The sequence below is a fragment of the Thunnus maccoyii genome, chromosome 10 (assembly GCF_910596095.1).
Source record: "Thunnus maccoyii chromosome 10, fThuMac1.1, whole genome shotgun sequence".
Classification (NCBI taxonomy): domain Eukaryota; kingdom Metazoa; phylum Chordata; class Actinopteri; order Scombriformes; family Scombridae; genus Thunnus; species Thunnus maccoyii.
This window is the reverse complement of record NC_056542.1, coordinates 23,202,211-23,225,687: the sequence shown is the minus strand read 5'-3', so window position 1 is coordinate 23,225,687 and position 23,477 is coordinate 23,202,211. Positions and strand designations below refer to the sequence as shown.

Sequence of the window (23,477 nt, the reverse complement as noted above, 5' to 3'; positions counted from 1 at the left end):
GAAGCACACCATGTACCTGTTTTCACAGGGCAAAACAAAAACAACCTCTAACTGCAGACATATCACCTCCTGTACGTCTACCATATCTGTGAAAAAAAATGAGCGCACACTGACACCTGGTGGCAGTTCACTAAAATTAGAAATTGATTTGCAGGGTATAAACTTATAAACTTAACATGGCTACATTATTTAAATTAGACAAGTTATCCAAAAATACACATACAGAGTATAAAGAGCAATCTTACATCAAAGCCTTGAAGACGCCCAACATTCATCATGTCATTGCAGCGCTTGGGGACCACACACATCACCTCTACAGCTTTCTAAAGTAGAACATGAAAGTAAAACAAACTTTAAGAGACAAGTTGCTTGTATGAAATTGAAGTAAAATGAGGAAAAGAGGAAACGATTCAGTATCTGAGATGGCTCTGTAAATTATTCAGCCTTATCAATATAAGAACATAATATGAATCTTGTCAGGTGTAGTTCAAGCAGTTACGTAGCAGTGTACGCAATGGATTAGTGTTTGAATTGAAAACTGGGCAGCACATCTTACCTCCAGCTCCGTTGTATCCATGCCAGCCTTCTTAGAAATTTTGTGAAGATCCTGTGAAACAGTTAAAATATATTTAGAAACATTTTTACTTAGCCTTAATGCTGCCTGCAGAATAATAAACACTGTGGTGAATTTACCTTCAGTAGTAGCTGGTACTTCATTATGCGCTGGACTGGTTTGATTAGAAGATCAGTGATCTGCAACCTGTGGCCCAATCGCTGCTTAAGGTCCTAGTAAAAGATAGGAATATCATTGTCTCTAAGAGGGACTAATCACGTGGACAATACAACATGGATAATCTGCTTACATATTTAACAAAATAAGCACATTTACTGTAGGTTTGGTACTGTAGATTTAAAATTATGCAAAATGGCTTAAAAATCTTACTTCAAAGTAAGTGTCAATGTACTCTGACACAATGTGCTCAGATTTAGGCTTGTTCTGGCAGTACACGATGTACATGTGTAGCCTCCGCTCCTGCAGTTAGAACAAAGCCAGAAAACAGAGGTAGATTGAAATGAAATGAGAAGAAATATCACACAGGAAAATGACATTTTTTTCTTCCTCAGTTTTAAATTCAATACAATACATTTCATATTCTTACAATAAGTACAATATACTGTGCATGTGACACAAAACCAGAATGTAAAGCAAATGTGAATAACTCACCTGTTTGACGAATAAAGAAGCCAGTCTGTCAGGATCCTCCAAACACTTCTCAAGCTCACCCAGAAAAAAACTATGGACCAGTCGAGAGAGAAACACATTATTTTAGGAACAAGCCAAGGGCCATAGTATTATTTTTTTCATGTGATGTTGTATTTCCTCAAACTGGGGCAGATAATAAACTTTAAAACTTTGTAGGGCAAGTTAATTGACACAGACATACTCTTTGTGCCAGTCATAGATCTGATGGATGTTTCCAAAGACGATCTTGTCTTTTCCTCTCATGTCATCGGGAACTCCTTCCTCTTTCATCCGACTCATGTAACCCTGAGGTGAGGAGAGTCAACTCATGTGTAAAACATTCAGCAAACGCCAACTAAATAACAATCTCTGAAAGCTGATGTTCAGATACTTTATATTATGTAATTCCTTTATTACCTCCACCACTGATCCCAGGTCTCTGACATAGTCTCTCTCGGTCTCCACCAGCTCCAGCAGCACATAACTGAGAGACAGAAAACAGAAATTGTCACTGTGTAATACAAATGTTATGCACTCAGCTGTGGATGAACATCAGAAATGTTCCATATAAGCACACAAACTGAAGACAAGCATAATTAACAGGTTGAACTCAAGTAGCTTTTGTTTATCAAAACGCTTAACAGGACACAGGCTTGTAACTCACTGTCGTCTCTTGAAGAAGCCAGACTTGCGCTCGTCCACCTCGTCGATGGGTGAGGAGGAGGAGAGGAGGGAGTTGTCGGAGGGGTTGAGGGAAGGAGAGCTGCTGTCGCCTTGCTCCACTGACAGAGAACTGGGACGATCCTCCAGTGACTGAGGAGGGGAAAGTTGGGGAAGATTGAGAGAAGGAGCACATGAGGGAGAAACAGAGGGATGAAGAGGCAGAAGAAAAGAGAAAGGCAGAAAAAAGCATACTGTAAAAGAGTTGAAAGAGGCTCAGAGTGTTTACAGTACTAGAGAAACCGTACTGCTTTTAGTTTGATATGCGTTGGGATATTGGCCAGTGTGCGATGCCCATTTGTTGGAACAGAGGACAGCTGGCATAGTGAGTCACAGTCCTGACAGATGACTGGTAGGCCAAGATGCTATTCTCTGTCAACAGCACCAGAAGAAAGTATGTGTGCTTGTATGTGCATCGATCAGAATTTCTTTGTGTACAAAAATGTGCCACATTTGCATGTACTTGTGAGTATTGTTTATGATTTCTATCTCACCATTTTGCTCTTCACAAGCTCCTCAATGGCACTGACCAGTTCAGCAGCACTGGGTGTCTCTGAACTGCTGGGACGAGCGGACAGACGGGATGCGGACTGAAAAAGAGAGAGCAAACAAAAAGACATACAGAAAGTTAAAGTTTAAGGTACAAAACAACATCTATATCAGTCAATGTGCTTTAACAAATGTAAAACTTGGGAGTGCTGCATGCATGCAGGAGTTATACGGACTCAAAGGCAAGTACTATGTATGTGATCAGGCTCACCATTGTTGAGTTTGGACCTCGATATTCCAAATGACCAAATAAGGACTTGGTGGGTGTGATCTCCCTAATAAAAGGGTTAATTGGGGGCCAAGTTGGAGCCAATCACAGGCTGGTCTCGGGGAAACAGGGGTTATGAGGTGGGTTTGGGTCAAGGACAAGCTCTGGGATTGGACTGCTGTTGGAGCACTAGCACCATGATTGGTCAAACAACTTATATACAGCAAACAGTGTTGCTTGATACTCCATCAGAGAGAAAGGTTGCCTCTGAAACCAGTTTGAGGCATGGTGGCAGGCAAAGTTTTAAAAGGATCCCCTGTACGCAAACAGACTTACTGGGGATACACCATTTAGTCCCACAAACACCTCACTACTGCAGAAACATGAGAATGGAGTATTCACCTCAGCAACAATAGAATCAATTACACTTCAAGGGAATGACATTTAGTTGGTGAGAGATAGAAATGGAGAAGGCAACAAGAAAGTTAAATAAAGAGGGATCCAAAGTGGAGATGAAGAAGTGGTTTTACATGGAGAGATAGGGAAACTGGGAGAGAAGAGAGGCAGAACAGAAATCAACATAATGCTGAAGGAAGGAACATGCAACCATCAAGAAAATAAGAGGAGAAAAGAAAAAAATATTAGTGCCAAAAGTGAAAGTTCAGCTGTTTTATTTAGCGTTAGCTCTGTGTGGTTGCACAGTGATATTTACAGCTCTATGTGGAACTGAGCAGAAAGAACAAGCAACAAAAAATCTGGCTGACTCACTCATGTGGATAAATTATGAGATATAAGCCAGTTTGAAAAGGCAAGAAAAATGAAAATCTTTCTTTAGATCAACAAAAAAAAGTTTATAAGTTAAACATCTTCAGTGAGCATCTTTCTCTGAAGAACCAGTTATACAGTAATTTCAGTTTTATTTGGAAGTGCAATTTACTTTGTGTGTGTCGGAACTTAATGTATTTTATTTATGCACATGTAACCCTTCTTCCAATTCATGCACATAATATCTGTGTGTATCTGTGGATCATATAAAATAAAAGACAAAAGCACATAAACCTATTTTCGTCTGGTTAAGCTTAAGACAGAACCCTAACCCTAACCCACCATAACCCTAATCCCTAACCCTAACCCTTGTTTATGTTGGGTGGTATTCTTTGTATGGGTGGTATATTTAAATATCCACCTTGACCCACCTTGTCGTCCTGGGAGTCAGGCTGCAGCAGGCTGTGTTGCTGGATGGCCATAGGGGGAGGTAGAGGGACAGCGTCGGCCCCTTCCTCTCCTTCCTCCTCGCCACAGCTCTGCATGCCTGATGAGGAAGACTTGGACAAGGTACCACTGCTCAGCCCCTCATTACGCATACGCTGGAGAGAGAAAAAAGAGAACAGTGATTTTCAGCTGGTAGGTCAGAATCACAACTGGACTTTTGAATGTTCTGACAGGGTAACAGTGATCTGCTGCTCTTATCTGCTCTTACTTCCTCCAGTGTCTCATCCTGTGGTGTGGCAGCGCTGTCGTCAGAGTCCTTCTGCGAGCCAGCCATTGCATCCATGTTCTTCCTTGTGCCGTCACGGTTCTTCTTGTGCTTGTGGGCGAGCTTCTTGACGTGGCCATCAGCTTTGCCGGAACTGAGCCGCCGCACAGGGCTGGTCAGCCACTTCCTTAAGGTGTTCCCTGGACGTTTGGGGCCAGGTGAGCTGTGAGGACCCAGCGTTTGGCTGGAGCCTGGCTGCAGGGCTTCATTACTGGATACAGACAAGGTATCTAAAAGGTGAAGGAGAGAGAAGAAAGAAAAGGTTGATAAATTAATTAACACAACTATTAAGGCACAGATTGCAATCCAAATAAAGACAAAAGCATCATCTCACCATTAATCAAATTGCAAGATTGAAACATGCTATTAGTCTTAAATTGATTGACAGCTTTTTAAATTCAGGGACTTACACTAGACAACAACTAATCCATGTGATTAATGTTGTCTGGTAAACACAGCAGCAAAACAGTCCTGTAGTTTAAAGTCTGTTCAGTTAAGAAGTGTCTTTGCCTTTAAACCGTCAATGACCGCAAGATTTTTTAGAGTGATACACATTAAACAACATTTTAGGCACTGTGCATATGTTAGTTCGCATATAGCAAGGAGATGGTACAAGATAAAGTTCTGTGTGGTTTTGTTTGTTTGTACAGGGTTTTTAGGTGTTATGTGCAGTAGGCAGGCTGGCCTCCTCCTCACAGTGATGATGGCTCCTTGGGGAATCTGTAGGAGGAAATCTCTTCTTTGACTAGAAATGAAGCGATAAGAAAATAATAAATGGATAAAGGGATGCTCGAGGCTTTGTCTGGATACTTCATAGATACATCCACCTGTTGGCCTCACCTGTCTGATCATTCACTCCTTTCTACATGGCTCCTTCCTGTATTCTAACCCCTTGTCTTCTCCATTGTCCCTGAATTCCCTCATTTGTTTTCTTTACCATCACCAAAAAAGAAGGAAGAAATAAAACCTCTCTACTGGCTCAACAAGATATGCGGCTAAGGAGTCTTGGGATGATAACCTTGAGGTTGGATTTCTTTGTGTTTTGTCACACTGTGCAACATGACCCCAACTCTCACAAAAAAATAAAACAACTCCATAGATATAATGAATAACTCTGGTCATCACTCAAGGATGAGAAATATCTACCAAAAATCCTACTTAGACACATTTCAGTGATACAGAGTTCTCAGATTTCCTAAAATGATGTTTTCTATCAATTACATGTGAAGCTGTTCTGAGCTCTAGCTAAACTCAATCAGAAAATTCTCCCTTGGCACAGAGACTCAAGAGATAATGTTCTCATTGTGCAGAGCAGCACATGACTTCCAGGGACGGTTTGACTGAAAAAACAAGTGCATCTGTATGGGGGCTGAAGTTGACTCAAGGACGATGCTCTCCTCCTACATCGCTCTGCTTTGAATTGTCTCCATCACATTGTGAGTCGTTGACCTTCAATTGCAAAATGTTAGATTAGTTTATGTCTGAATACAAGACTAAAATACCTACATATAAGGATACTTTGGTGGAGCTTGATTAGTGAGTAAAATGTTAGAGCCTCCATATTATTCAGCTTTAAAAAGATGCAGCTGCTAAATATTAAACCACGTGACCAGGCTGAATAGCTCTCATGAATGGCAGGTGTGGAAATTCTGCCTCCGCTCGTTGGATACTTTGCATAACCCCACATTGCTAAATGTGTATATGCCTGCTCTTGAATGAATGCATCTGCATGTGAACGTGCGTGTCAGTCATTCAGCCTCTGGGAGACTTATTTTTACTGCGCTCTGCTGATACGAAGCATGTGTTCTCACATCGCATGCAAGGGAACAAAGCACAGCTCCCAGAATAACAAGCATCACCCACATCAGGCACCATTAAGACTCTAAAGCCATTTTCTCTCTCAAGACTCCTCTCACTGTCTCACTCTGACAAAGCCTAGGTTATGTAGTGATGACGGTCATGATCTTTCACTGATTCTGCAATACTCAGCTGCCTTCTTCGAGATTTTCTTAGCCATCAGTTAGGCAAACAACAACGTGAGTATATTGAGGCAGTGCAGACGAGAACACATCTCTTTACTGTTTTTTTCCTGCAATTTATTTTCTACCAGACAGAGTCAGACAGATACTTTTACATCTTCCAGAGAAGGGGAAGCTTGAAATGCCTGACAGATCTATAAATTCCACCCAGAGGGCCTCTATAAAGACGATAGGAGGTGTGGAGGGGTTGTCTGTCTTTCTTGAGGGCAACTTGGTAGAAGATAATAATCCCATTTGTTGGCACAAATGTTTACATGCAACCACAGTGTTGACTATAGATTTTAGGGAAGCAGTGTGATTAACATTTTTAAAAAGATCATTGAAATTCAGAACAAATAACAATTACATAGAGAGTACATAAAGTGCAACTAGTGCCAAAGTTCAAAACATCCATGAAGTGCATAGAGTCCAGTGATTTACCTGCCTCCCCAGTCTCCCCTACAATACTAAATGAAAACCAGAGTCACAACTGCTTGTTACGATACTGCACTGGAATGTTTTAGTCACGGATACAATCATGGAGCCTATTTAAGGCTATAATGCTGATGACTTAGAATACCTTTGCATTTACTATTGTTAGCCTCCAAGGACTATCAAAACCTTCCTTTATACATTTTGTATACTCTTTCTGTAATAGATAACACTTGATTAATGCAAATTATCCATCATTCATACTGAAAGCAGAGAGTACAGTTCACAAGGCATTTGAAATATTAAGGTAAGTAAACTCATCAGATTCACACAAGACGGTTGTTGTCAAATGGCTAAAAGGTCCCTTTCTGGCTGAAAATGACGATCTACAGTGCACACCTACATAATGTAACACTTAGTAGAAACGTGATCTGTTAAAAGGGAACCAGACACAGGAATCAGGACTTCTCATGCAGAGGAAACAGACTGTGCAGCCTACAGACAATGCCCGGGTCACAACCTCACATGTAGTCCTGCTTTTAGCAAATTCATCACAGCTATTACGTCAAGAGACTTTGGGGTGATTTGGCAGACAAATATTTTACACTGTCTGTTCACACCAATTGTGTATCAAGCGAAATAACAATTTTTTTTAATGTCTTTCAAATACTGTCAAACAATAAAACTGATGAAATTCTTTGTAGTAATAATAGTAATTTGAATAAATTATATAAGTGAATTTGAATAAGTGTATAAACGTAAAATATATCTTCAGTAATAATTGGACAATGTGGTGATTTTGGCTGAAAAACATAATAAAGCAAAGTCCTTTATGCATCATGACTAAAATGTTCAACCTTTGACAGTTAGATAAGCATTTAGTGGCATCTATATGCTCCCATAAGACTTAAGAGGACGTGCTAACAGGGGTGTAAATGGGTGAAACATGGGGTCAGCAGCCTTGACACATTCCTCCTAGGTGGAAAATAACCCTACAGCCACACACACACACAGAGGGCATAACCTTTGCCCTTTGCCCTGCAGGGTGTCTTTCATTGTGGAGACACCTCAAGAACAGCTGGTCAGGCTCTCATTCATGGGAAACAAAACTGGGGGACACATCACTTGTTTGCCGGCATGACTGTAGCTAAGCGATTGTCATTGTTTTTGTATTGATGGTTACACTTGAGTCTCAAAAATGAGCCATACTGTTTGATAAGATTAAAGTAAAGTAAAACTGCTTTTATTAAGACATGATCCTTCAGGACTCTTCAATCCTGCTGACACTACAAAATGAATAGGAGATTCATCCAGGCATCCTCAGTTCTTCAGTGGATTATTCATTTTGTCTTAACTAGATGAATGAGACATATTAAAAGTACTGCATTTCCCCTATGTATAATCACATAGAATCTTAAGCTGTTTTACGAGTAGTCTTTTAAATTCTGGGCCCAAACAAAGGTGGCAAATGGGAATAATAACTGTCCTCCCATCTGGTAAGCTTTTGTTATCTCAACTAAAAAATTCCCAAATATAAAAACAATAATTACATGAGAGGTATAAATTGGTAGGCTGACACTAGATTAAAAAAGCATTGCTGGCCATTTCCACCAAGCCCTGAAGAGACTTATCTTACTGTAGCAACGACTTATTAGCACAATTTATGTAGGTATTTCCTGTATGCTTCTACGGTAGCTATCTGTGGAATCTCTAATTTTCCTACAGCTGGCTTTAAAATGTGTAGTAATATGCTTGTTAATCATCACTAAAATGATTATCCTGACTCAATTAGTAAACTGGCGTCTCTGTCTCTGGAGCAATTCTGGATCAAAGGCATCTCGTTCACTTCTAGCTTAATTCATCAGCAGCTTCATTAGTAGACTCATCAGCTTCAAAAATACTGAGGTGGCTGTGTTAACCACTTGAGGCATATGCATGCAAGTCTTCTTGTGTACTGTGGTTTGACACACAGTGTACATATGTGTGTGTATATATATAGTAAATGCACATATCCATATAGTACGTGCAAAGCATAAATGTACTGTATTTTACAGAGATTCAAACATCTATGTCTTCTACCGGTCTCCACCATTCTGATACAAAATAGTCAGTACTGATACTCGACATGCAAAGGCAAATCAGACCTGTTTGACCTTTTAATAAAAACGTCCCCTGTTTAACTCTGTGAGTCGATATCCCTGAGAAGAATCCAACCAAGAGTCTACCAGATGCTCTCTACTGCATCTTTAGATGCTAATTGCCGTCACACTATCATAATTCAGTCACTTCTTATTCATGCTACTGCAAAGAACATGCTAGATTTACAACTTTGTGTGTGTGCCAGTGTCTCAGAATAGGAGGGAAGGGAGGGGCTGTTGTACAACTGGAGTGATCCCAAAAGTCACTGCAGCTCCAAAGGAGCATGCCTGGGATTCCAGAGGTGTCACCAGGGGAGCATCTTTCGTGTGGTCTTATCTTCCCCAGGAGATGTGATACAAAAACACAGACACACACAAACATCAGTCGGTGTGGTTGGAGACGTGCTTTTTAGGGGTGGAGGTGCAGCGTGTGGGAAAGCTCCAGGGGGTATGGCTAGCTGATCTGTAAAAATGTGGACAATGCTGGAGAGGGCTTGCCACCAACAGCTACAATTAGGAAGGGCGTGGAGTTGGGATGGGATAGGGAAGATAGGGAGTTGAGAGATCACCTGCTACATATTCTGGCAAAACTAGTCTAATATTTTGGGGCAGCATTTAAGAAGATTGTGATTTTTCAATTCTATTCGACCTCATTATTCCTCCCTGAGGTCCACAATAACACCCTGTGCCCATCTGTGTTGCTCCAGTCTGACCCGACATATAGATAAGCACAAAGATATAATCTTGTCAATGTGATTTTAAGTAGATTTAATATTTCATCACATAATGGTGCATTCACCAAATTACTTTCACTGCCATTAATGCCTCAACATAATCCACACTTGATTAGTGAATATCCTCTGCATAAAAAAACAGATAAAAATAGCTGATGTGGCTGACAACAAAGACAACCTGTCAAAGAAGACAAACAATTATTGCATTGTTTCTTGCACAATAAGTCATTTCATTTTTAAGGCAATTTTTGACCCTGCTTTGAGATTTTAAACTGCATCTTCATGTCATCCACACAGTAAGAATAATAATATGTACATAACTCAGAATCTTGAACACAGTGAACTGAACAAACAACATCTAACTGCTAAACTAGAATAACTTATTATATGTCATTTGTCTATTTCATCTTTCCAGCCTTTCCAAAAAAAACAAAAACAAAAACAAAAAAAAAACGAGATTAAAAGGCAATTTCATCTGCACATGACAAGCAAATACCCTACTTAATAAACAAGTTACAATCTCCATATCTAACTCTGGTACAGAATACAAAACAACACTTAACTGAAGACAAACCTACTCCAACATATATACTGCATGACATACAGTATAACTAATGCATGTATGTGTGTCCTATCCATTATGGTGTTACTCATGTGTTTCACATAATCAAGGCACCTACCCAGGTCCAGCAGCCAGAACTTGCAGTTGTCAGAGTGTCCTCCCTGTGCCGAATCCATGGAGCAAAATGGGTTGAGAGACACTAAAGACTCGATTGCACGGGCCATGTCAATCAAATATCAAACCTCAGAAATACTGAGTTGAGATAATCCCTCACAGCATCTCCACGCGTACGATGACAGACTTGAAAATCCTACGCAAAACCTAAAATTGGTTTTGAAATGACTTGTTAAAAGTAAAAAACAGTTCTTGTATGTTGTAATTCTAGACAGAAAAAGTGTACAGTCCAGTGTGTGGAAAAAGAAAAAGTCAAATGCAGCATTAGAGTGTAAGATGTTTTCTGTCTCTCTCTCTTTGTATCTTCTTCCCTCCCTCCCTCCCTCCCTCCCTCCCTCGTGAGTGGGCTGCTGTGAGGATATTGGGCAAGCCTCCACTGTTCCTCTCCTGTTCCAAGGGGATGTCTGGAAACATGCAGCACATCTACCGTATTACCCTTTGTAGATGCACCCACTCAGTTTGTGTGGGCGGGTGCATGTTTTACACGCATTAGGATGCATACAACTTGTGCAGTATGCTTGATGCAAATATAGATTTGGTTATGAAATCCAACAGAAGTGAACAGCAAAATGCTGAAAAAAAGCACTAAAAAAAAAATCTGTGTCATGTTCGGTTGTTGGTTATGAATTTAATCACACATATTTCAGATTCTTTCTCTAGAATTCAATTCATTGGCGGTTCAAGAGCCTGAGTTTTGTAACTACTACTATATATATTTAACACTTGACTCTGTTTTCCTACATCTTCACTTCCTCTGACAATGTCCCTATGCAGTTTAGAGCAGCTATTCAGGCTGGATGCACAAAGATCTCACTGTTAAACTGTGAGTGTGTGCTCTCTTTTAGCCAGTCTCCCAGGGCTCTAAACACACTCTTTCCTGTAAGAACACGCACACACATGCACATACACTGGCATGCACTTACTCTCTGCCCCTTAAAGAGTTCTTTTATCAATAACACTATCATTAAGTGTGCCTTTGTATTTATTTCACTCTGAAAAGGCACTGAGAGTCAACCTGCATGAAAGCCACTAGAAGTCAACAACTGATTTGGTACACAGGGGGAATTCCAGTATTCAAACTGAAAATGTGATTATGTAGATGAAAGTGATCTAAACTCGATTTAACTGGAATGTGTAGGTTTGTACAGGTTTCAGGAGCAAGTTGAACAACACAGGACTCAAATTAACATTTAGAACAAACACACACACACACTGAGCTCGAACTGTGGATGTGAACTATGGTCATTTCACTCTAAAACCTCCTATAATCAGAACAGACAACCAGCTGCTGGCTGTAAACTTTGCAGGCTCATTTTACTGTATGTGAGCCATTCTTTTTTTTAATTCTTAGACACAGACATCGGCCCCCAACAGTCAATTATTCCTGGTTGCGAGCATGTGAGAATAGAAGAGGAGAGCACTCTAATCCCCGAAACCGTCACCCTTCCACAGCTTTGGACAAAGTGGCCTACATGGTTGGTCAGTAAACACAAAGGACTGACAAAGTAGCAAAGACTTTTTTATGTTGCCCTTGTCTTCCTCTTCCTGTGCAACAGCTTTTTTTTGACTACAGCAACCCCTGCAGTGAGAAGCTCCTTTTCATCACTGCCTGTGGCCACACAAACACACAGATAGAAACAGTGATGACTGGTTATGTGCATCCAAGGAACCAAGGGAAGGCAGATAAACACAAGAGCCTCAGCAAGCAAAACAGAGAAGAGAATAAGTGAAGCTAAAGTTAAAGTGTAAAATAAGCAGTTGGGAAATTCTCCTGTTATTCCTATACTGTACCAGTAAATCATTCAACTACTTCCAAAGTTGTGAGTTCCTGCATGCGCAGTCTAAGCATCCTATAATTTCAAATACAAACACAAACACAGATCTTCCTCATGCTGACTACAAAGACGCTGCTAGCAAAATATTTGTATGTTTCGGTATATTACCATAGAAACAAGCAGTACAGCACTCACCCACTCTTTCAGATTATAGAGAGAAAGACACAAGCCGCAACTTCTGTCAAGACATGATGACAGCAGCTCATAAACAACTCAGTGTTAAACGAGGGTCAGGTCTGTGTATAGATCTCATCCCATTCATTTCATCTTATTGTAATATTATATTTCTTCCTAGTTAGAAAAGAAATGTTCCTGGTTAGATGGTCATTTCCAGTTGTATTTGACAGTAAATACAGTATAGTAACTATTTATCTACTGTATTTATTTACAATTTGAGATAAGATCAAAACTTATGCCTTACTCCTTACATTGTCCAGATGCTGACATGAGAGAAAAGATCATCAACTATCAGCCCAGGCCTCAAAGACTCAGTGAAACAGCTGCACCAGATCCAGACATGATCCTTACCTACCGGGTACAGATCAGGATGCCAAGCAGCCACCTGAACTCACTTCAAGGTCTTTGTTAGAGAACTTGAACTAAATACATGATCAAGGGATTTAGTATATAATTTAGCTCCATATTGACTTTTCAGACATATCAGAACAGACATATTCATTAATCAACTTTTGCTTTGAGTATAGAAGGAAGTGAAGCCTACATTGCGAGACATTTCTGTTATTAATAAAAATAGTTTCTATTGCATACTAAGGAGTAACAAGCTATTCCTCTTATCAATATTCAGACTTGGGGGGGATGTTGTAAACTGAACACACATCTTATGCAATTCATTTTTGTTTCAACAGTATGGCCACATTTGTGCTACAAGTTGTATCCTATTCTCATTTCTCCAACTCAGAACATATATCAGACTAATGAATATATCTTGTGTTTATGTTTGAATTTATGTGTGCTGAAAAATCCCCACATTTCTGACAATAATCTGTTGTCTTGGTAATTATGACGCACTTCTAAGACTATATTTCTGGCAGGACATGATTGAGCAGTATTTGTGTTACTGTAACCAGAGGTCTGATATTGACACACACAGTCTGTGGAAAAATCCTTGGGAATCACGTTATTGACTTTTCTTAATAAGACCCTTTGGGTGCTGCAACAGATGCAATTTCTGACATCATATCCTCCGGCGTGCTACCCTCACAAGGCTGTTAAATGTTTCATTACAACTGAAGGGGCATGCTACTGCATGTTTAAGACAAAATAAGAGTTCCTGACAGCAACAGGAACTGAGGATGTTAACAGTTTTGGGAATTCTCGGGTTGAAATTATTTCAAGATAATTAAAAGAGAGCTGTGCTTCAAGCGGGCCTTCTGCAGTTGCATAGCAACATCTAGAAATACATGTAAGTGATTCACCGAGCAGCTGTTAAGTAAAAACTGAAGGTTCTGCAGGTCCAGTTTGCAAACAAGAAATGCTTCCTATTAGCTTTCTCTAATGTTTCAAGTGTCTGTGTGTGCCTGGATGTGACAAACAGCTGTGTAGTGAAATAAGAAGGCTATGCAGGTCACCATTGTTGTTTCTGAATGAGAAGTACTTCTAATAAGCCTTTCATAATTTTCTGAAGTGTCTACATGTACCTTAATGTGCGAAAGCTCTTCCAGTACACTTGACACTGTGTGATTGAAGATGAAGGGAAAAATCTTCCTCCTACCTTTATGGTTGAAGAGCCCCTCCATCTCCATGGAGGACCTGGAGTGAGCAATACAGAGCATGGAGCAGGGTACTATGCCCTCCTGGGCTGGAGAGCGGTCTGTGGTCCTGACCAGGCACCAGTCTGGCTTGTCGTGGAGTCGCTCCAGAACTTCAACTGTCTGGCCTCGTCGCACCGTCAGCTCCCCACTGCTGCCACCATTACTGGCCAGGAAGTCATGGATTACCACTGTCAGCTCACAACCACCGGACAGCTGGAACAAATAGGGGACAAATTTTATAGAAATCTGTAAAAACTTGTTGATGTTGATCTTTGAACAAATGCTGATACTTTCTACTCTTCAGTTGTTTGCACAAAGCATGAATGCAGTCTCCACAGTACATTCTGTGAGGATTAATCATATCCAACAAGTTATAAAACAAAATAAATCCAGGGTAGTATCTCTCTTAGCTCCGCTGTAGATTGTAAAATTGAAAGACAGATCCACTGAAATCAGTTTAAACACCCAAATAGATTTGATAACCAATCTAAAATAGAAACTATATTTCTCTTGCATTTCCCTCAACTTCAGTTACCATCAATATACCATACTATAAGTATCAGCTACTTTAAGCTGATGCCAAAATGCATGGTATTTCAGTAAAATGGTTTCTGACATGATTAAATTGAATCAATGAGCTACTATTCACACAAATCCGCATTTGCCGATGTACTCCAGCAGCACTGTAAAGGAAGTGTACAAGATGATAATTGGTGACTCATTCTAGCACAACTGAACAAAACGTCACTATGACAGCCTCCCTGTGATCATCTGAGTATCTATGAAAAGAAAGGTATTAAGAGATAGCTGGAATTAGCTCACTGGTTTCTCTAAGGTATTTCTGTGCAATGCGTGACTGAAAATGCACATGCTCTTAATGCTTCAATCCCTAATAGAAGTTTTTCTGTGCTCCCAAGTGAAAAATAGACTGCAACCTATACACCAGAGGGTGCATAAATTTTGTTAATATTGAAACATATAAAAGCATATACAATACATTTTCTTTAATATCTGGGACAAATGCAAATGAATACCACAAATGCCCAACAATGTGTCGCTAGTCCACTCTGCTGTGCACAGCAACGTACCTAATTCAATTTTATGGTTTCAAGTCCTTAATTCTTCACTAATCATCAGCAGTTCGCAACTTGTTTTTATTATAAAAAAGCATTTCATGTTCATGCACACTTCATGATACACTTTCTGAGAAAAAGTAACATATTCATATCAAAGAATTCTGAGCAATAAAACATTAGATGATTTCAATCATCTTGTGTGCATTTATATTAAAAATGACTTAACGGCAGATGAACAAAATCTTATACAGTTGAGGACAATAGAACATACATTTGCACCATTAGTCACAGCCACATGCTGTACATAACCAGCAGACTAAAAACATTCACACATTTCATGCAGGCAAATGTTTACAGCTGTTTTAATTTTAACATATGTTCCTTATTTATAGTGTTGCATGTGCCTTGTGCATTTCATAGCTGAAATAGACTGCATTACACATTTGCTCTCTATGTAAATGTCACGATAGTGGTTTTTTTTGTTCTGTTTTCTTAAATTTGCAACATACCCTTTGGTAGTGTGGTAAAGCCAGAGAGCTGAGGAGCTGAGTAACGGGATGTGAGATCCTGTCCTCCAGTCTCTCCATTGCTTTCCACTCCCTCATTGCAAGAGAAGTTCCAAAGCGCTAAAAAACTCTGAGCAATCTGATTTCTACAGCAATCCACTGCTATTGTCCTAAATCCCAATGAGATGCTTACTAGATAAGCATAAGCTGCCTAGAAAATAGTGAAATTTATTTAACTTTTTGTGGAATATTTCCCCTGGGAAAACAGTCCTAGGTAATTAAAATCCTGATCCATTGGAATATTCCGAAGCCGGCAGAAAAGTTGCTGCTGTCCACTGTAATAGTCAACAGCGCTCCTCTGTGGGTGCTTACAATCAGACTATTGAGGCTTAAATGACTCTCTGTTGTGTGTCTCCTCCCCGGAGTGCTGCAGTTAATCCATCGTTGTCTTTAAACAGTTGTCTCCACATCTAGTTCACGAAAGTCCATTTATCAACAAAAACACTCCAGAAAATTAGAGATTAAAAAAAAAAACTGTTGTTGCCCGAATCTTTCTACCTTTTAAGTAAAGTGTGAGATTAATAGCTATGAGGACTTAAAACTGTGCTCTCCTGTCTGGCATACAGACGAGCATCCTCTGTGAAGAGAGTGTGGGAGGCTGAAGCTGCTGACACACAAGTCAGTCACTAAAGCACACACACAGGAACATGGGCACACACACACTGACACAAACACACCACTGTCATTGCCTCTTGAATGAGAGGTCTCACAGAGAGAGCGAGATAGAGGGATGCATTCACATGCAAAATGCCTATTTGCATGTGTTACTGTGTGTTTTGAATGTTTATGCAGGTGAGTATGTCCTAAACTGAGGGAACAATTACAAATTAATTAGTGTCCTTGACAGTTTTGACACAAGCGGATAAACACACACATGCATATACGCACTCGTCACCTTAAGAATTTGGTTACCTGAAACAGCCACAGAGTTGAACTTTGTGGTAGCAGTTAACTAAACAGGGACAGTCAACACTCCAGGTTAAAATTCTGGCTATTTTTCTTACTTTCCTGATTGTAGCAGAAGTGTATGAAATTGGGGAAAGTCCAATACAAGTGTGAAAAAACTCACTTAATTTAAGAGACCATTGCTTTAGTTTTTAATTAGTATGACATAAAAGTATAGAAATATTTTTTTTCTATGTGCTGGTGTGTATGTGTGTGTTAGCTTTACAGTTGCTCATACTGAGCGTAGGAGGACAGGCCTTCTGTGGTGTTATTACCAGATATAACCATAGTCGACTGTCCCTGTTCCCAGAGGGTGAAGATTCTCTCTCTCTCTCTCTCTCTCTCTCTCTCTCTCTCACAGATACACACGTTTGCGCTCACACAAACGCACACACTGCTTTAAAGAGTTGTCAGATAGACAGTTTTCTTCTACACACAATCAAAACACTTTCACAGGAGACAACTTGCAGAGAGAAGCTTGCGTGCGCCCAGATCATGTCACTGTGCGACGGCATGAATATCTACAGACTGACTGAACAAACTTAATAGTGTGAGACTTTAGGGGGATGAAAAAAATAAAATAATACAGAGTTGTTTACTTTGTGCATCAGTGCTGTTTCTCATGTATGTTTGCGTGTCCGTTCCTACCTTATCACTGTCCAGTGTGTTCTGGGATGTACGTGAGGCAATGGAGATGGTGTCTGGTTGGCTGCTGGCGTCTCCCTGACTATCCAGCTCCTCTCCATCCCTGCAGGCAGACATTATCATTACAGTTTATTATCATAATTAATTGTCATTATGTGTTTTTAGATCTGTTACTGGAAATACTGGTTATTGAGTTGATTTACTGTAACAGCTTGGATCCTGGGATACTATTTGCTCTGTAGTGTCACTCTAATTTTTATAGTTGCAAAGGTTAATTCAAGCTGTGCTGCTGCGTTTAATTATTATCGGAAAACTGAATAAAATAATTTTTATATTCACTACTACAGACTTATTTCCAGATTTTGTTTGCATAGCTGCAAAATGCCTTTGCTGTATACTAATTTTTGTGATGACTATCATAATAAACACTTAAAATGAACAACAACATTAACAAAAAATAAAAAAAATTCAGATTAGTGCACTGGAAGCCTACCGTCGGCCTTTATGTTTCGCTGTGGTGGCTTTCGGGATGTGAATGGGCTCCTTCAGAGCTCCGCGCAGGTGGACAGTTCGCTCCTGAATGACCTCCCGGATGTGTTTGATCCAATCCTGCTTGTTCTCAATGCTTGAAGCCTGGTACAAAAAAAAAAAAAAAACAACAACATACACACACTTGAGTCATATATGTTAGTCAGATTTAAAGGTCTCAGTATGTACAGCTGTTATGTCAACAATCTACTCAGGTCTATGTTTCTCCTTTTTCACATACAGACAGACACATAAGATGACATCAACAACAAGAGCTGTTAACAGCAAAAGCAGTTAATCCGTTCACTTGATACGCGGTATCAGGTCTAATTTAGCAATTATAGTTCTGTCTGACTTCACATAAGTGCTTTGATCCCTGCAATCAAAGTACTTGAGTCACACATCCTTATTCAGTAACAATCTGAAATGACGACAGTGGCGTCTCCTAAGCTCCACTTAGGTTCCCACGGAGGGATGATGGACGTTGATTGTCAGCCTCATGTTTATTTACGTCACTCAATTCGTCGATTCTGTATTTAACATATGACTGTCCTCATTTGTGTCTTCGCTTCCTCCTTCACTTAGCAACCAGCAGAGCCAAGGCTGCTGTGGCACAGTGTTACATAAGAAACAGATCTAGATGGTCATCAGAAGTTATGTAATGAGACAGATAGCTGCACAGCACATATTCACACATTGTAACACATATACTGGAATTGACAAATTTCTTTCTGCCTCTCTCAAAAACAAACACACAAATCCTGCATATAATATTCCTTCTGACTCACTGCAAGTTGCTTGTGAGTTGGATTATGACCCATCAACTGCTATGTTAATGTTTCTGTGTGATGAGTGAATAAGTAGCAGAAAGTAACACTCCACCCCCCTACAGGGAGTGAACTTTCTTGGCTGAACAGAAGGAACTACGTAGGATTCAGTGGGGGTGGACTACAGACATGAAGTGATTCCTGTTTAACTTGACTGCTGCTGCAGAGGCGAAATCATATGGGGGTCTATTTTACACTTAGTACAGTGTCGGAAGCGGAACTTAGACAAATTGTAATGCAATTATTTTTGGTTCCCAATTTTAACTCAGTGAATGACATCAGATACTGTTGTAAAATATTCAAAAAAGAAACAATTCAAAAATACATTGCGCCTTTTATCTTCACTATAAACATGAGCATCTTGATACCTTAAGGACGATCTTGTTGTCTGAGGTCGGGGTCCTGCCCACCCAGAGGGCAAACTTACAAGGATCTCCCTCCACATGTTCTGTCACTCCGAGCTCTGATGTCTGAGGACGTGAACAACATATCAACACGTTTAGATACATGAACAGAAAGTGATGCAATGACAATTTATAACCCAAGTAGTAGTATGGTTCTTCAAGCTGACCCAACTCCTCAGAAGAGCCAAGGACCCAACCTGAACTGAGTCGGGGCTCAGGTACATATTTTTTAGTCCACCTCAGTCTGGGCCACATCTGAATCAAATTTCTATGTAACAATTCTAATTGGACCTGATAAAATCTGATATGCGCCAAGAAATAGTCTGAGAATATGAACGACACATGCTGCATCTTCAGTCAGACAACCAATACATGACAAATTACTGAGTTTAATGTGACACCGTCATGTCGGGCATTGGTGTTACAGGGTTGCATTTTGGTCATAAGATCATCACACTGCCTACTGAGCTTTTCCTGAAGTGGGCCAAATGCAATAACTTTCACTATGCATCTTGATTAGCTTCTTATTTAATTATATTTGTGAAAAATATGCACATGTGCATGCACATAAATCATATTTTGTAAAGAAATGATTGTTACACAAAGAATCATTTAGTTAGAGCGAGCAAAAATCTTCTCTGTGCTCAATAATGTATTTGCTACTTTGTTTGCTACAGTCCATATAAATACAAAATAATAACCTCTCTCACTCAATTGTATTATGTTCTATATACTTATTTTATTCCAAAGAAACAATATAATCTGAGAGCATTAAACAGTACATTACTTACAAAGAGCTTGCTCTTGTAGAGGTACTTGCTGCGCCCGTTGGAGTCTTTGACTTCTTTGCTGAAGACCAGAGACATCTCAAAGAGGAAGAGGTGACGATCACGACCCTTCCGAATCAGAGTCTTGGGATCCCAAACCTGGAAGGACTCCTGGAGAATCAGTTCTCCCTGGGAGTCAATGTTTCCATCAAACCCTGAGGTAGTGAAAGGCGAGGAGGAAAAAGCCATTAGCTGTGTTTGATCGTATTGTATATGTGTACAGTATGTACAAACATGCTTGTGGGTGGCAAAGGAAGGCAAGATGAATGAAGTTGCTGCTGACTCACAGCTGAGTATTTTGTGCTGAGTGACTGTGACAAGCGAGCGACGTGATTGAATTCTCAAACGCAAAGTGAAAGTTCAATCAATGGCAACATCAGGTGAGAACAAACTCAGTGTGAAAGTGCACAGGTGATTAAAAACATAAACATGTAGCAGAGGTGTGTGTGTGCCTGCTTGCGTATGTGTGTGTGTGTGTGTGTGTGTGTGTGTGTGTGTGTATACTCACCATCCAGCATAGAGAGGTGCATGGCATCATTGGCTTTCTTGGGGACACTGAGCATCACCTCAAGACCATCCTTGATCTCACCTTTTCCCTCCTCACAGCATGTCAACAACTCCTACAAGAGAAGCAAAAACACACACATACACATAAATAAATGAAAGCAGTATAGAACCCATTCTTAGGAAAAGTAATGATTTTGGAAACGGTTTATTAAGATCCACTGTATACATTTTGTTTGCCTCCAAAAAAGGAATTGCACTAGACCAGATTTCTCTTCTTTTACATTTGTGTGAAGGAATGTTGTACCTTAAGAAGCAGCTGGTACTTAGTGATTCTCTGGACTGGTTTGATCAGGTAAGAGGAGATGGAGTTGGCAAGACGATGCCTTTGCTGGATTTCCTGTAAAATTCAAAAGACAGACACAAGTCTTACACATGCCATGGTCTTCTTGATTCTAATTCATGTACTGTACAACATTTTTCAGCAGACAGTGTAAAACCAAATGATTTGCAGTGTGAATATCTTAGTCATCAGTTGAAAATTCTCTATCTCTGCAACCTCTACACCCAAAAGACTGTGCATGGATTACAAAGTGCGAAAAATCACTCACCCTAAAACTAAAATTTCACACTTCTAGCAGTGTTAGTTGTTACTTACATCAAAGTAGGATCCAGCATGCTCCAGGATGAGCTGTGTGGAGTCTGGCTTGTTCTTACAGTAGTTCACGTACATCTGAAACTTATCAGCCTGGGAAGGAGAAATAAAATCAATACTTAACTCACAAGATCTGTCTCAGAAAAATCTTGAATACTTCATAGGCCTACTGTACTGTATATTACATATGCTTTCTGGGCAAAATACAGTTTCTACCATCTGAACAACACTGAATCAACATTAGTAGTAAAAGTCCTAATAAGGATTTGAGGATGTTATTTTAAATTTAGATTGATTTGTTTCAGAAGAAATCATTTCTGTGTTTTGGTATTCAAGCTTAATATAGATCCAGTTACAAAGGAGGATTAAAACAGGAGAAATCAAAACCAAAAATGGTTCAAATTTGTAATTTTTGAGATGTACAGTAAAAGTTTAATCACAGATTGCAACATAAATGTCATAACTTGTAGATCTCTTACCCAGGTGACGAAACAATGGCCCACGTCCTCTGGAAGCTGCTCATATTTCTCCAGCTCCTTCAGGAAGATACTGTACAGAGACAGACCAATTTAGGATGAACAATCACAGGAAATGAAGAATAATTTTGTGTCACATTCATATTTACTATTTCTGAATGTTAAGAAAAACGGTGTGGTAGCAAAGCAATGGTTTACTACATGAAACACTGTCTTTCTTAAAGACACTTGAAATGTATCTTTTAACACTACATTAGCTGAAGTAGGTGATGAAGAATACAGAATGTCACAGATCACTGCTCTACTGACTTGTGATGAAACTCATAGAGGTCCTGCATGTTCCCAAAGATGATGTGTTCCTTGTTGACAATACCAGGAGGAATCTCCTCCACACCGCTGGTCATCTCCCACAGGTATGTCTGCACAAAAAACACACACCAGAGCATAAATAATTAAATACACAGAAGCTAGTTCTCCTCATGTAAGAGCATGTCATCATCACATTACATCTTTCAATTAATCATTTACTTATTTTGGGTGTGACCAACTGAAATATTTTAAGAAAAAGTGCAACTAATATGGCAAGTCATGTTTAGCCAGTTCACTTAAAGTCAGGAAACAACTATTTGTGTAAACACTCCATGAGGTGAATGAGTGTGTCTGTTGTAATACTTACATCCATACACTCTCGTAGGTCTCTGACATAGGCTTTCTCTGTTTGAATCAGCTCAGCCATTATAAATCTGAAAGGACATGGACATTGTGTTAAGAGACAATGATACGACAACTAAAAACTGTGTTGTGTTCAATGTTAGTCTTCAGCTAACATTTTGTTCCTCCGAGGAAACTGAAGGCCAGAATGTACAAAACAAGACAAAAATACTGAGCATAAAAAAGATGATGTTTCTACATTTTTTTGTAACTGCTGTGGTAGCTTTTAAATATGTTCAAATCAATAATAATAATGTAATATCAACTTTCTTTGAAGATACAGTGGCTTGTGATTGAATGCTTTAGTACACTAGTGTTATGCACACACTGTATACAGAAGGATTTGATTAGTAAGCTATTGCAGCACATAGAAAACAATTGTTCACAGAATCGTCAAGGTTACAGGAACAAGTGTTAAAATCTTGCAGTTTCTGTACAATAATTTTAGTGTTTAGAGTTTAACAAGTGAATGATGTGTGTGTCTTTGTATGGATATCACACTATACATCAAGTTGACAGTACAAATAGGATTTTTGCCTTTCATATTTTGACCTCCATCCACATGCAGTGTGCTGTTACAGTAGGTGGGAACATTTTGGCAGAAGTAAATTAAAATTTCTAGTCTAAATTCATCCCATGCAACTTTTCTACATAACATGTGTTCTAAGCATAGAGTCAAGACAGATGTAGCTCTGTTGCTGTATGTGGATGCATTATAACTCCCTTATGGCTCACTTATAGTTTGTGAACATATGAGCCATAATTTACAGGCTATTCATGGGTTCCCTCCTGTGTGAATTTCCCTCATAAACCATTTTAAACTTATTACCGCAGATATTCTATACAGCATCAGGAACACTAAAACGCTTTGTGAAAAATGCTCATATGGCACATTACTGCTCTGCGTCCTCTCACATGCATCATAAATTCCATCTCCATTTGTTTACACACTTGATTGGATTAGCAGATTTCAGTGTTCACTAGGATATGCTCACATTCTCTGGGCAATTTGACATTAAACTCCACATTATCTCTAACATTACAACAATCTGAAATAAAAAGGGGCTGCAGCTATAAAATGTTAATCGGACAGAAAAAAAAGATATGTTTTCATTTGTTTGCTGGAAATGACTGAATTATTCATCCAGGTACTGCAAAGGAAACCTGTGATAAAGCTTCACTGCTGTTCCCTATTGAACATCAGCTGGCCACCAGGAGGTTGCACACCAGAGAAACGTCTGTTGCACTCACTCTTTTCTCCGTGCCGATTTCCTCTTTTCCTCATTGAGTTCATGAGCAGCATCCCTCAACTTGACCTCTGACCCTGGAGCACTAGCTGGGATGATGTCCAGTTGTAGCTCTTTACTCTGAAAACACAGGACACAGTGGCT

At 39.6% G+C, this 23,477-nt stretch overlaps 1 protein-coding gene across 4 annotated transcripts in view; it reads right to left on the bottom strand.

Annotated features, from left to right (window-relative positions):
* triob (trio Rho guanine nucleotide exchange factor b) overlaps positions 1-23,477 on the bottom strand; it is a 112,020-nt gene that overhangs the window by 10,092 nt on the left and 78,451 nt on the right. For all 4 annotated transcript variants that reach the window (XM_042423141.1, XM_042423140.1, XM_042423143.1 and 1 more), the window contains 23 exons: positions 23,338-23,453; positions 22,052-22,118; positions 21,685-21,794; positions 21,379-21,448; positions 20,903-20,992; positions 20,552-20,644; positions 20,249-20,360; positions 19,705-19,895; positions 18,878-18,979; positions 17,648-17,787; positions 17,158-17,257; positions 13,883-14,135; positions 4,201-4,487; positions 3,917-4,087; positions 2,458-2,553; positions 1,908-2,056; positions 1,661-1,727; positions 1,446-1,549; positions 1,226-1,295; positions 944-1,033; positions 694-786; positions 557-607; positions 246-323 (listed from right to left, as the gene is read on the bottom strand). In XM_042423141.1, coding sequence (XP_042279075.1) covers positions 246-323; positions 557-607; positions 694-786; positions 944-1,033; positions 1,226-1,295; positions 1,446-1,549; positions 1,661-1,727; positions 1,908-2,056; positions 2,458-2,553; positions 3,917-4,087; positions 4,201-4,487; positions 13,883-14,135; positions 17,158-17,257; positions 17,648-17,787; positions 18,878-18,979; positions 19,705-19,895; positions 20,249-20,360; positions 20,552-20,644; positions 20,903-20,992; positions 21,379-21,448; positions 21,685-21,794; positions 22,052-22,118; positions 23,338-23,453 — 2,700 coding nt within the window. The remainder of the gene's footprint in view (positions 1-245; positions 324-556; positions 608-693; positions 787-943; positions 1,034-1,225; positions 1,296-1,445; positions 1,550-1,660; positions 1,728-1,907; positions 2,057-2,457; positions 2,554-3,916; positions 4,088-4,200; positions 4,488-13,882; positions 14,136-17,157; positions 17,258-17,647; positions 17,788-18,877; positions 18,980-19,704; positions 19,896-20,248; positions 20,361-20,551; positions 20,645-20,902; positions 20,993-21,378; positions 21,449-21,684; positions 21,795-22,051; positions 22,119-23,337; positions 23,454-23,477) is intronic.